Here is a 14,313-nt window from a genome sequence, read left to right on the forward strand (position 1 = left end):
GGCATGTCCAAAGCTGTGATCATGGGGAGAGGGTTGGGCATGTCCAAGGCCATGGAGAAACTGTGGCCACCATTACAGCTGTAAGAATAGGATGAGTAATCTCTACCATGGCCGTAGCCAGGGTGAGGCCAAGTCATGGAGGTGGTCACAGCCATAGGCAAGGTCCTAGGCCACAGACTACAGGGGTCTTGCTTCCAGTCAGTCACAGTCATGCCCTCTTCTTGAGGTACCAGACATCTGCTCAGAGAGGGAAGAACTCCATCCTGGGAATCAGGAGGTGTGGCCAGGTGTGTCCCACCCTCTAGCTCTGTGACCAGACAAGGCATAGAGTCTCAGGTTTCAGTATTAGCATCTGTCCAATGACCAGGTTCGAGATTTCTCAAAACCCTCCAGTCTAGCATTCCAAGTCGATTTAACACAAAAACGTCCAACAACCACACACTGAGGGTGCCACACACACCCTGTGTGTTCCCATCCATCTGGTCCTTTGGGTGGGCTCCCCCGGCCTCTTTCGGTGACACCTCGGGGGTCTTCAGCTCTGTCCCCACGTGGACGGAGCATGGCAACTGGGGAAGAGGGCTGATCTGTGCACCTCGCTCTGCGTGCTGGGTCCTGATGGGACATCTCCGTCTCCCACAGTGCCATCCGGATCAGCCGGAAAGGCCGGCACACGCTCCTCAACTTCTGCTTTCACGCGGCTCTGACCTTCACAGTATTTGCCGGCGGCGTGAACCGCACCAAATACCCAATCCTGTGCCAGGCGGTGAGTGCCATCCACACCCTCATTTTGCTACAAAATTTAAAGTGTTTATCGCCGCTCCTACCAAAAGGGAAATGTATGATAATTGTCTTGTTTATGAAAAAACACTCGAGTATTTGTTCAGATGTGTCTCCTGGAGGGAGTAGTTCAGCATCCAGGGCACCTGTATTACAGCCTTTTTGCCACATGAGGCTGACTATTCTGCTCAGCACTGGATCGTGTCAGGTACTTTGCTTTTCGCTTGACCAGGTGGCTCCGAGGCGTCTGGTCACATGCGAACTGGACGCTTCCCGTCCGGCAAACGGTGCTGGTCCCCGGAATAGGGTCGGGAGCTTCCCGCCTCCCAGAGACTGGCCCAGAGACAGGAGCACAGAGAAGGGGCCAACTGCCACCCCCTGCCACCGCCGTCCAGGTATGCTCTGGCACCAGAGCAGGTGGCTGGGGAGTCCAGGCCGCAGAGGCCCTGCCCCACACATGGAGCTCACTCCGAGAGGCTCTGCTCCCGTCTCAGGTAGAATAGGGGCTTCTGAACATCGCAGCATTGAGAACAAGTCACCAAAGGGCCTTCTTTCCACTCCATGGCCTCACCTGACTTTTCCTTCAAAAGGGGGGAAACGCCCTTTGGTTCTGACAGAGCTCGGAGGGGGCCTTCCCACCAGCAGCACCTGCTTCCTCCTGCTGCTCCGTGCGGCCCTGGCCCAGGACAGGCGGCCCCACACCCAAGTCTCTCTGTAGGCTCCGCCCTCCAGAGCCTCGCTCAGACCCCTTGCTCCTGGCTCCAGCTCAGCCCAGGTGGATAGTCACCTCTATGTGGACAGTGACCTCCAGAATGAACAGCGATCTCCAGGTAGAGTTTCCTGTGATGTGGACAGTAGTCTCCAGGTGAACAGTGGCCTCCACGGGCAGGGTAACCTCTAGGTGAACAATGACCTCCAAGTGGACATTAACCTCCAGGTGGATGGTGACCTCCAGGTGGACAATGACCTTTAGGCAGTCTCCTCCAGGTGGACAGTCTGCTGCAGGTGGATAGTGATCTCCAGGTGGACAGTGACCTCCAGGTGGACAGTGACCTCCAGGTGGACAGTCTCCTCCAAGGGGACAGTGACCACCAGGTGGACAATGACCACCAGGTGAACAGTCTCCTCCAAGGGGACAGTGACCTCGAAGTGGACAGTGACCTCCAGGTGGACAGTCTCTTCCAGGTGCACAGTGACCTCCAGGTGAACAGTCTCCTATAAGTGGACAGTGACCTCCAAGTGGACAGTGACCTCCAAGTGGACAGTGACCTCCAGGTGCACAGTCTCCTCCAAGTGGAAAATGACCTCCAGGTGGAGAGTGACCTCCAGGTGGACAGTGACCTCCAAGTGGGCAGTGACCTCCAGGTGGACAATGACCTCCAGGTGGACAGTCTCCTCCAAGGGGACAGTGACCTCCAGGTGGACAGTGACCTCCAGGTGGACAGTGACCTCCAAGGGGACAGTGACCTCCAGGTGGACAATGACCTCCAGGTGAACAGTCTCCTCCAAATGGACAGTGACCTCCAGGTGGACAGTCTCTTCCAGGTGGACAGTGACCTCCAGGTGAACAGTGACCTCCAAGTGGACAATGACCTCCAAGTGGACAGTCTCCTCCAGGTGGACAGTGACCTCCAGGTGAACAGTGACTCCAAGTGGGCAGTGACCTCCAGGTGGACAGTGACCTCCAGGTGAACAGTCTCCTCCAAATGGACAGTGACCTCCAGGTGGACAGTCTCTTCCAGGTGGACAGTGACCTCCAGGTGAACAGTCTCCTCCAGGTGAACAGTCTCCTCTAAGTGGACAGTGACCTCCAAGTGGACAGTGACCTCCAAGTGGACAGTCTCCTCCAGGTGGACAGTGACCTCCAGGTGAACAGTGACCTCCAAGTGGGCAGTGACCTCCAGGTGGACAGTGACCTCCAGGTGAACAGTGACCTCCAAGTGGGCAGTGACCTCCAGGTGGACAGGCTCCTCCAAGTGGACAGTGACCTCCAAGTGGACAGTGACCTCGAGGTGAACAGTGACCTCCAGGTGGACAGTGACCTCCAGGTGGACAGTCTCCTCCAAGTGGACAGTGACCTCGAAGTGGACAGTGACCTCCCGGTGGACAGTGACCTCCAAGTGGACAGTGACGTCCAGGTGGACAGTGACCTCCATGTTGACAGTCTCCTCCAAGGGGACAGTGACCTCCAGGTGGACAGTGACCTCCATGTTGACAGTCTCCTCCAAGGAGACAGTAACCGCCAGGTGGACAGTGACCTCCAGGTGGACAGTGACCTCCAGGTGGACAGTCTCCTCCAAGTGGACAGTGACTTCCAGGTGCACAGTCTCCTCCAAGTGGACAATGACCTCCAGGTGGAGAGTGACCTCCAGGTGGACAGTGACCTCCAAGTGGGCAGTGACCTCCAGGTGAACAGTGACCTCCAAGTGGACAGTGACCTCCAGGTGAGCAGTGACCTCCAGGTGGACAGTCTCCTCCAGGTGGACAGTGACCTCCAAGTGGACAGTGACCTCCAGGTGAGCAGTGACCTCCAGGTGGACAGTGACCTCCAGGTGGACAGTGACTTCCAGGTGGACAGTCTCCTCCAGGTGGACAGTGACCTCCAAGTGGACAGTGACCTCCCAGTGGATAGTGACCTCCAGGTGGACAGTGACCTCCAGGTGAACAGTGACCTCCAAGTGGGCAGTGACCTCCAAGTGGACAATGACTTCCAGGTGGAAAGTGACCTCCAAGTTGGCAGTGACCTCCAGGTGGACAATGACCTCAAGGTGGACAGTCTCCTCCAAGTGGACAGTGACCTCCAGGTGGACAGTGACCTCCAGATGGACAGTGACCTCCAAGTGGACAGTGACCTCCAGGTGGACAGTGACCTCCAGATGGACAGTGACCTCCAGATGGACAGTGACCTCCAGGTGGACAGTGACCTCCAAGTGGACAGTGACCTCCAGGTGAACAGTGACATCCAAGTGGGCAGTGACCTCCAGGTGGACAGGCTCCTCCAAGTGGACAGTGACCTCCAAGTGGACAGTGACTTCCAGGTGGAGAGTGACCTCCAAGTGGGCAGTGACCTCCAGGTGGACAATGACCTCAAGGTGAACAGTCTCCTCCAAGTGGACAGTGACCTCCCAGTGGACAGTCTCTTCCAGGTGAACAGTGACCTCCAAGTGGACAGTGACCTCCAGGTGGACAGTCTCTTCCAGGTGAACAGTGACCTCCAAGTGGACAGTGACCTCCCGGTGGACAGTGACCTCCCAGTGGACAGTGACCTCCAAGTGGACAGTGACCTCCAGGTGGACAGCGACCTCCAAGTGGATAGTGACCTCCAGGTGAACAGTGACCTCCAGGTGGACAGTCTCCTCCAATTGGACAGTGACTTCCAAGTGGACAGTGACCTCCAGTCCCCAGGCAGGAGCCAGATGGGGGCTGCCCCATGGACTGAAGAGCCATCTTACCAAGGACTCCCCTCTTCGGTTCTGCCATTGGTGGTGTGTGTCTGCCGGGGCCACGTGGCGGGAGGGTCTCAGCCTGGCATCCACGGCGCTCGTGTCGCTCCCCTTATAGCCTCTGTTGCTGTGAATCCTACAACCATTTACTGATGCTGTGGAAGCTGCTGAGGCCTAATTATCTGACACTCAGGTGCACCAGTGGCGACCTCGATGGCAGTCTGTGCACACAAAATGACCTGTCCCCTGCACAGATGGCAGGCGACTCACCCTGGGGCGGGAGGGTGAGAGGCTGTTCAAGCAGGGGTGGCATGGGGAAGAATCGGGCTGAGCTCCGGCTCCAGGCACCGGCCACCAGACAGCACCTCGTCCCAGGGCCCAGGCAGCCTGACATCCGGCTCGGTTTCTTGCGAATCCCCGTCCAGGCCGTGCACCCCCCCGAGAACCGGATTCTGCCATCCACGCTGGAGCCCCAGCAGCAAAGCCACCAGCAGGTGACTAAAAACCGCACTGAGGGGCAGACACGCTTCCTTAAGCCTTTGGATAGGCACGGCGACAACCGCAGCACATACCCCGGGAAACCCAATCCGTGTCCTGCCTGGAGGTGCCTGCCGAAGAGCGGAGCCCGCCGAGGGCGGTGAAATGTCGCGCTCGGCCAACGAGGGCTCTTGTGCCAGGTCCCTGGCAGCGAGGAGCCGGCTTCAGCACCCCCTCCCCCCAGGCTCCGCGGTGCTGCTGGGGAGCCCACCCCCTCCCGAAACCCGGGAACTGTGTCCATGCTCCAGCCTGGATGGGGGTTCCTGGAGGCCAGGGGCCTCGTTAGCCAGGTGGACACCCTAGGAGCGTGGCAGGTCGGGGAGCGCTCCGGGCCTGGAAGGGTCCGGGGAGGCAAGGTCTGCAGAGGTGATGACGGTAGTGTGAGAAACGGTTGATTCTCCTGTGGTGGCCATCCTCAGGAACCCCGTCGGGGGAAGCCAGCCTATGAGCTCCGGAGTAGATCCCACCCTGACCTCCGGACTACGTGTCCCCGGGAGCGGGGCGTGATACCTTCGGTCATTCATTCACGAATTTCGAGCAGAGCCGTGCTAACTCTGGCTGCACTGCCCAGCTTTCCGGCAGGGGAAGAGGGACAGAGAGCACCATGTGCACGAGAGAGAACAGTGACCTCTGTTCTCTGGACAGAGATGGGAGACGCCTCCCAGGTGAGGAGACGGGGCTGCAACCCCAGCGAGCCCTCCAGGTGGCATTCTTGAAGTGACTCCCCCGACATTTCTCTAAGTTGGGCCTGTGCCTTGCAGACGAAGACAGAAACGTCGCTACTGTTATGGAGGGTAACCCAGCATAGACACCCTGTCCTCTGCCCACTGGAGAGGAGACAGGCCTGACGAGGCACAGCTGGGAGACCACAGCGTCAGAAGCCGGGACAGTTGGCTTTAATGTGGCGATTTGACTGATCACGGGGCCGACATTTGGCCGACATCATTCTGGGTGCGTCCGTGCGGTGTGGATGCGGTCAGTGCTGGAACCGGTGGGCTGGCTCAGGCAGGTGCCCTCCCCATCATGGGGCTCATCCTCTCCACCAGGGGCCTGGGGACGATGACAGAGGAAGGAGGGACTCTCTCTGTGCCTGTCCAGGCTGGGACATAGGTCTTGGCGGGAGCCACAGTCGGGTCTCCTGGGCCTCCAGCCTGCCCACCACGAGCCACGGGTCTCAGACTTCTTAGCCTCCACATCTCCACAAGCCAATTCATGGTAAATGTGGTTTTCCTCCAGGGGGCAGCCAGGCCTGCCCCCACGCTGACAGGGGACAAGCTGGCGACCACCCTGGCACCTGAACACGGGACGCCCCCGCCAGCCTTCCCTATCCAGGTGTGGCTCACACTCATGCTCTGTGGCCCGAAACTTGGTCGGCTGGAGAACAGACAGTTGCTATGGCAACAAGAAGATGACCGGGCACCTCATTAAAGTCCTAAGTGACATCGTGAACACAAACGGCCGGCCGCCAGTGGCTCCATATGATGATGTGCGTCAGCGCCGGGTTGGGGCCGAGAGTGGGGCAGCCTGCCGGTCCTGGTGGCGAGCCGAGGTGGGGGGTCCTATGACCTCTCCACGTGTCCGGCCCAAAGTGGTGTCTGGGAGGGGGAGGCTGCAACCCCCCGGCGGGCGAGGCTCAGAGCAGCCCATCGGGAGCATAGCCGGCTCTTCCCACCCCCTGCTGACCCTGGGGCTTCTCTGTGGACTCGGCGTCTGTTTCCAGTCCCCTCAACAGAGAGCCCACGATCCTTCAGTTGAGGGCCAGACGGACACGCCCCTTCCTTCCTCCTGGTTCAGGTGCAGAGTGCCTGCCCCCCAGTTCCCAGGCTGGGGTGAGGTCCGGCACGCGGGCACCCACAGGAGGCCCAGGCCAGGCTGCGGAAAAGGCCGCGGAAAAGGCTGCAGAAAAGGCGGCACTCACCAGGCGTGTGCAGGGAGGCCCCTGAAACCACAAACAGCTCCGGGGCTCCCACCCTACCCATCCCGTTCCCCTTGGTTATTTGAGGTTTTCTAATAAGTGAAACTTGAATTCCAGATTCAATAAATCATTATAATGCAATGTTAGCTTTATTCAGAGAATCACCTTTCCGATCACAGCCATGATTTACTTGTCATCGTGAAATGTCAGGTTCTTGCTTCGTAGGTAACCTCGTTTTCTAGAAGCAGGTGGAGACAGAGGAGCCTGATTAGCTAACACAGTAAGTGCTGGGGGAGGGGTAAAAGCTCGGCCAGCAGCTCCCACAGCAACCAGCAGCTGCGCCTGTGGGAGTGGACGTCAGCAGCTGATCCTGGAGGTGCTTTATGTCACACGCAACCCCAACACCAGCCTCGTGGGGAGACCCCTGCTGCAGGGCCACCCGCCCCTCAACTGGTGGCACCCGTGTGGGGCCCAGCCCAGAGGACGTCCTCCCTGGAGCCCTCGGGTTCCCGCGTCTGGGCCAGGCTGACCATGGGCACGTTGGCGGGCACTGTGCACGCACGGAGGGGCACCCATGAGGCCAGCCTCTCGCGGACCGCCCGGGAGGTACCGTGTGTGCGGGCCCGGGGGTCCCCGGCCCCATGTCTCCTCAGGACACAAATCTCACCAGCTCCAGAGTCCTGGAGACCCGGGCAACTCCCTGTGAAGGGGACATCGGCGCTGAGTGAGACCCCCACGTGCCCTCCTGCGGGGCTCATCCCCTGTCACTATCAAGCTGAATCCTGAGGACGCGAAGGGAGCAGGAGGGCCCAGGCCCAGGCCTCGGGGGGCACACGGTCTCCGGGGCAGCACGCTGGGGGGCGGCCCTCGGAGGCGCTGCTGACCGGCCTCTCCCCGCAGGTGGGCATCCTGCTGCACTACTCCACGCTGGCCACCATGCTGTGGATCGGGGTGACCGCCAGGAACATCTACAAGCAGGTGACCAAGAAGGCCCCGCCCTGCCCCAGGCAGCCCCTGCTCAGGTACCGAGCACACACGCCTGGCCACCTGGTCTACCTTCCGGGGGGTCTCGGCACACCGGCTCAAAGGGAAACGGGGTCCGGGGACAACCTGGTCTGCACAGGTGTCCAGGGCCGGGGCGGGTGCTGGGGGCAGGGTGGGGTGCCGGAGAGGGATGTCGGGGTGCTGGGGTAGAGCCGGAGCCAGATCGGCAGGTCTGGGGGCCGATGTGTCCCCCTGGCGGCTGGGCGTGCCTCTGTGCTAGAGAGCTCTGTGCCCCTGGGGCTACAGCAGAGACGGCCCTGGGTGATGGGTCAGTGCTCCGGCCTCGGCGACAGTTCACTCACGAGCCTCAGTGAGCCAGGGTACCTGCTCGTTAGCTGGGAGAGACCCAGGTGGCTCGGTCGCTGACCCCAAGGTGACCCCGTGGCCTGGGCCTTTCAAGGCTGGTGGCAGATGGGTCTGGAGAGGGGCCCCTGCTCCAGCCAGTGGACTGTTACTTGGACAAGCTGGGAAGGTTCAGGGTGGACAGGTGGTCCTTGTGAGGGGCAGCGGATGTCCCTGGGAGGTTGTGGCCTGGTCCCAGGGCCATGGACACCCAGCCCCTCGGGCTGAGCTCTGTCCGGGTCCAAATTTGAAGGGCCACCTGGGAGTACCTCTGTGCGCCTAAAAACCGTCAGAAGAACTCATTTTGAGGCAGATAAAACAATGCCTCATCGTTTAATAAGCAAGGTGACCTCCCCCAGAGGTTTTCCGACACCGTCTGATTTTCGGAAGCTAGCAGACCCCTGACCACGCAGCTGGTGCTTCTGCTGCGGGCAGGGGCCAGAAGGCAGGACTTCAGGGCCTCGTTTCTCCTGCCGGGGAGGCCCCAGGTCCCCAGGGTTTAAAAATCACTCTCAAAATGAATTTCCTGGCCTATAATTGATTGAAACGCTGCCTGGCTTTTTGAAGAATGAGATGGAGGCCACGGAGCATTCTGGCACTTGTCTCTCTGACAGCCTCAGAACGCGTGTGACTGAGCGAGACTCCCAGGGGCTTCCAGGAGCAACAGGTCTGTGGCTCATGAGCCTGTGCTCCATGGGCTGTGGGCTCCAGGGGCCTGGGGTTTTGTGGCGCTATGGGCTCGGTGGGCCTGTTCTCTGTGGGCTGTGGACTCAGGGAACCTCGGGTCGTGGGGGTCTGTGGGCTCGGAGGGCCCGAGGCTGGAGGGACATGGGTTCCATGGGCCATGAGCTCGAGGGTCTCAGAGCACCCGGGTCTAGAGGGGTCTGGGCTCGGTGGCTATGCACTGAACTGGCCATGTCACAGAGACAGATAACTCTGAGATACTTACTCCTTTTGTTGTGTTGCCTAGAAATCACCAGCACCTCTCCCCCATGTCCCCTTCTTTGGTAAAAAAGCTGGACACTGGGGGGGCGGGGGGACATGGCGATGTGATCCCAACAGCTCCCTAGGGGACTGACCTCTGTCAGGTTCAGACTCAGGAGGGTGGAGACATTGACTCTGGGCTCTGCGGAGGGCCCGTCCTCCCCCGCTGCCTCTTCGGGCCACGCCTGGCCTGGGGCTTGTGGTGGGAACCCCAGAAGCTGGGGGCCAAAGTCTTTTCCTCCCAGAGGCCCCTCGACTTGCCATCCATGCTCACCCTGCAGGTCCAACACCAGCCGGGGCCATTCTTACCAGCGATGGCTCTTCCTGCTGGCCCCCAGGAGGCATCCTTTTATCTGGCCCCTGACCCCATGCCCAGCGCTGCAGAGTAGCCTGTGTGTGCCCACGTCAGCACAAATGTAGTTCTGGAGTCTTCTGGGGAGGGAAGGACCCCCGGGCCACACCGTACGCTGAATGCTGAGCAGAGCATCACATCACGTCCTGCTGACCCTTGGCGAGGCCCGGGCAGCGCTGGCAGCGACCAGAGCTGGTGCTGTGGTCTGCAGACGGGGGCCCCTGTGTCCTCCCTCTGAAGTTTTCCGATGAGAAGTAAAAAGAAAATAGTTGTGGATTCAAACCTTCTGTGTGAACTCAGAGCACACAGCTTTTTGAGAAACAAGGGGCCGATTGTCTAATTTCTTATGTTGGCCCCGCGGCCAGTTGGCCACAGAGATGCCACCAAGGGGTCTGCCGCAGGGGAGTCCGTCTGTGGGGCCTGAGAGCCCACACTGGGGTCTGCCCGCTTGCTCCACAGGCCCCTCTGCTCAGCCTTGGGGAAAACCAAGCCCATTTGGAGATTTCAAGGAAACCACAGCCACATAAAATTTTACAGGACTCTGGAGTGGAAGACATCTCAGGCCAGATTCTCCTTCCTGCCTGAGCCCCGGGGGTGATCCCCACTCAGCAGAGGGGACAGTCCCCACTGAGGCCCCCGCTCCGGGGGTCAGGCTCACCACCCTCCCGTTAGGGCCGGTTCCAGGGGCAGAGAGGACAGATGGATCTTGTGTTGCAAGATTGGTCTGGCTACTCATGGTCCCCTGCACATGAATATTTGGATCAGTTCCGCACACACGGCCACTGGAGTTTTGATGGAAGCTGCCTGGCATGGAAAGAGCATGGCACATTAACATTCACAGCATCACGCAGTAACACAGGACATCTGTCCCTTTATGGGGGTCCGCGAGATTTCTGTCGGCAACATTTCTGGCTCTCAGCGCACGCGTCTCAGGCCGCCTGCGGAGGACTTTTCCCGAAGCATTGTCTTCATGCTGTTGTGAATGGGATTGTCTCCTTAATGTTCTCTTGGGGTTGATTCTAGCTCACGAGTAGAAACACAGCCGGATATCGTGCGGTCTTCTGTCCTGGGGGTTTGCTGAATGTGTCCAGGAGCTTTCCCGTGGATCCCGTCGGGTCATGTCTGTACGACCCGGGCACTCCGGGACTGCTTCCTGCTTCCTGTCCGGTTCTGGTGGCCTTTACTTCTTTTCTGGCCTAATTTCTCGGGCCAGAACTGCCACACAATTCTAGTCCTCTCTCTCTGTCTTAGTCTGTCTGTTAGACATTTCTGCCGATGAGTCTGGACATGCTGCAGGGTTTTTCACTCATTTTAAGTATTGTCTGATTTTCCTGATTGTTTTTTCTTTTTCTTTTCCTTTTCTTTTTTTGGCCTGTTGGTTGCATGAAAGTGTGCTGTTTAATTTCCATATATGGTTAGGTCTTGGGGTGGGGGGGTCCCCTCGACACCTGTGCACTTCAGTGGCAAGCTGAGGGAAGGAAATTCCAGCTCGACCAAGGTGGCTGGTGGCCTCAGGGGGAGGTCCCCATCACAGCGACAGGAGCACACAGCCCCTCGTTCCTACCCTCATCCCTGCCCCGGGCGCAGGTGTGGCGGGGCAGTCTCGAGGGGTAGGTTACACTGCTCGGCCTGCTGGCTGAACCCCCGAGGCCAGGTTGGCCGTGTGGGCTTTCTCCGCGTGGGGTTGGGGGGCACTGTGGGGCTGCGGCCCAGTGGGTACTTCCATCTTTGGGGAGCACCTTGGCTGAGGCCATGGCCGGCCCCAGGCATCACCCACCAGAGCGCTGGCCCTTCCGGTATGTTCCCACAGGTGTGGCCGTGCACTAAGTGTGAGTCCCATCCCTGTCCCTCAGTGCTGCCTCCGTGCCTCTTGCCAAATGTCACTGCCTGGAACCAAGGGGTAAATCTCACTAGAAGTATTGTCCCATGGCCTCGGAGGTGCGGCTCCGGGATAGGACAGACTCAGAGCCTCAGCTTGGGGTGCAGGGTCCCAGCCCCAGGGTCTGGCTTTCCCACGCAGGAGGGCAAGACCAGTGCTAGGCAGTGAGTGTTGAGAAGCGATGGCCTTGAGGAGAGGGGATGCGAGGGACAACAGGAGATGAGAGGGGTCAGCCCCAAGAGGCCAGCTACTCTGTGGGGTCAGGGCTGGGTGTCAGACAGATTCCAGGAGCCCACCTGATGTCTCCACGTGTCCCCCAGGAGCTAACCCCACCCCACGTCCCCCATGTGTCCCCAGGAACTAACCCCACCCCACGTCCCCTGTGTGTCCTCAAGAACTAACCCCCACCCGATGTCCCCCGTGTGTCCCCAGGAACTAGCCCCCACCCCATGTCCCCCATGTGTTCCCCGTCCCACCATTCATGTCAAAGAGCTATCGCTGCTCCTGATGGTCCCTGTCCCCCGACCCAGATCAGGTGGTCCCCAGTCCCTGACTCTGCCCCAGTCTGTCTCCAGCCCGCCCCCCAGCCCAGTCTACGGACCCGGCCGCTGCGGGCAGACTGCGCTGCATGTGTCCCAGACATGCCCGCCGGCCCCTGCTCATGTCCGAGCACGTGGTAAGAGAAGGCAGACGGGCCCAGAAACACTGAGACAAGAACCATGCTGCGTGTTCTCTGAGCCAGCCTTCTCCACAGAGAACAGGACTCATGAACGGCTCCCACGTCTGTGAGGTCGCACTGCGCTGAGGGCTCCAGGCCAAACCACCGCGGGCCGTTCGTCACTGCCTTGGATCCCTTTAACTGCTACTCAGATGTCTTCTCTTCCCGCGTCTGTGCTTTTCCAGCCGGCCTCACCACCTCACCACCACGGTCACCAGTACAGACAATTTAAGGACCACACCCCCTCACTTCCCGCACAGCGGCTCTGCGGGAGCAGCGTCAGCCCTGAGCACGCTGGAGCGTGGCGGGGAGAGCAGTGCACGCCCTGGGCAGCAGTGCTGTGCTGGCCGAAGCCGTGGTGCCCCCAACGGCGCTACTCAGCCCCTTCAGCAAGGTCTCTCAGGAGACAGACCTTCTCAAGGCTTCCACACCTTCTGTTAGGTCTCCATCCGTGCTGGCTGCCTTGACACAATGCCACCGACTGGAGGCTTATAAACAGCAGAAATGTGTCTCACAGTCTGGAGGCTGGACGCCTGGGGTCAGGGGCCAGCACGCTCGGTTCCAGTGGGAGCAGACTTCTTGCTTCACAGGCAGAAGGGGCAGGGGGCTGTCTGGGGTCAGACCTTGTCCATGAGGGCTCCACTCTCACAGTGCACCCACCTCCCCATCACCTGGGGCTGGGGCTTTGCTGTGTGGGCCTGGGGACACACACGTTCAGCCCCTCGCAGTTGGCCGGAGGAGGTGTCTCCTAATGAAGCCGGCCTCCCTGCTGTGATTTTCGAGATCCTCAGGGCCAGTTCCCAATTTAGCTGCCTGTGATTATGCCCTAATTTTGCAGCCTCTCCTGGCCTTTCTGATACAGTGCACCAAGGTAGGTCACTATTATTTAAAGCCTGCCGGTAGTGTTTCTACCTGAAGAAAGCTGCACTAAAACCCAGGCACTCACGCTCTAGACGCCGCGAGCCCTGTGGTGAAAGGCGCTAGCTGGCCCGTTCACCCAACATGCAGCTGGTGCCGAACTGGACCGCCCGGCCCGGTGGGGGGAAGGTCCCGGGGCTGCCTCTGCAGGAGCCCCTTCCGCGACGGCAGTGTGTATGCTGAGAGACGGCACAGATCGGCACTTGCTCTCGGCTTCTCCGCCCCTTTGGCGCGGCCGCGGGAGCCCCCAGGAAGCCCATGCAGGGCCCAGGTGGGAGGCTGTCCTGCATGGGGGCAGGGGCTCCAAGGCCATTGGCGATGCCTGCAATGGCCACGGCTGATGCCCGTGGCCTCCGGTGACCCCGCGATGCCACACGGGGGGGGGCAGAGGTCCTGCTTCACAGGCCGAGCTTCGGAAGTCAGGACCGCTTCTCAGGCAGAAGTGGCCACGCGCCCCCGGGGCTGGCACCACCAGGGCGAGTCCCGGCAGGCGGCACTGTGGTGTTTCTACGCAGAATCTTGGAGCGTCCCGGCCTCACGCTACATGTCAGGGCGCATTTCTGGACGGGACACCAGGCAGAGTCGTGTGCACACACACTGTGCCCTGTGCTCGGCACAGACATCGCTCTGGGTCTCTGCGTGAGCCCCGGGGTCTCGTCAACAGCCCCCCTCCAGGCACCAAACCCATGTGGCTGTCGCCGCCACTCGCCCTCGGTCGGCGCAAGCCGTGGGTGACTGTGCCGCGCATCTCCAAGGGCACGGTGGCTTTACCAGCAGCACACTCAGACAAGTGTGTAAGTGCTCTGTGGTCTCCGACGAAACCATCGATCTGGTGGCACGGAGTGCTAACCGGACCCGGAGATGGGCGTCTCTCAGATGGATCCCGGGTCGGGGCGGCGCCTGGGGCCGGGTCCTGCAGCCCCCACACCTGCCCACGGCATACGCGTGGTCCTCAAGCTCGCTTGGGTTGCGTCTCCTCGTGCCCACACGTGGCCTGGACGAACTCCCCCGGCACATCGAGGGTGCTCTCCTCCCTGAGTGCCGCAGGGCGGCCCCAGGGCCAGGCAGTCCTGGGGGACGCTCTTCAGGAGAGGAGATGCCTCTCGTGGGGGTGGTTTAGTCGAGTCCAGAAGACCCAAGTGGTCAGCCCCCGGAGGGGTCCTGGGCCTCTTTCTGTGACTGAGCGAGGCCGCACCAGCCTGCGGGCCGGGGACCACGCTCCCGTGCCCCTCCCGCCCCCTCGCCTCCCTGGCCTGCGTGAACGTCCCCTCGGGCAGGGTCCACCTGGTGGTCGGCGGCAGGCTATGGGACACACTCCAGAAGAGAGAGAGGCGTCCAAGGGCTCGGAGTCTGCAGAAGCCGGGTCCCAACTCTGGACTCAGCCGGATGCCTGGGCCCTTTGGT

The 14,313-nt window shown here is 60.5% G+C and overlaps 1 protein-coding gene across 1 annotated transcript in view; it reads left to right on the forward strand.

The window, feature by feature from the left end:
- ADGRA1 (adhesion G protein-coupled receptor A1) overlaps positions 1–14,313 on the forward strand; it is a 34,097-nt gene that overhangs the window by 9,072 nt on the left and 10,712 nt on the right. Inside the window, exons 4-5 of the mRNA XM_049645926.1 lie at positions 640–763; positions 7,573–7,694. Coding sequence (XP_049501883.1) covers positions 640–763; positions 7,573–7,694 — 246 coding nt within the window. The remainder of the gene's footprint in view (positions 1–639; positions 764–7,572; positions 7,695–14,313) is intronic.

Source organism: Panthera uncia, chromosome D2, assembly GCF_023721935.1.
Source record: "Panthera uncia isolate 11264 chromosome D2, Puncia_PCG_1.0, whole genome shotgun sequence".
In the NCBI taxonomy this organism is placed as follows: domain Eukaryota; kingdom Metazoa; phylum Chordata; class Mammalia; order Carnivora; family Felidae; genus Panthera; species Panthera uncia.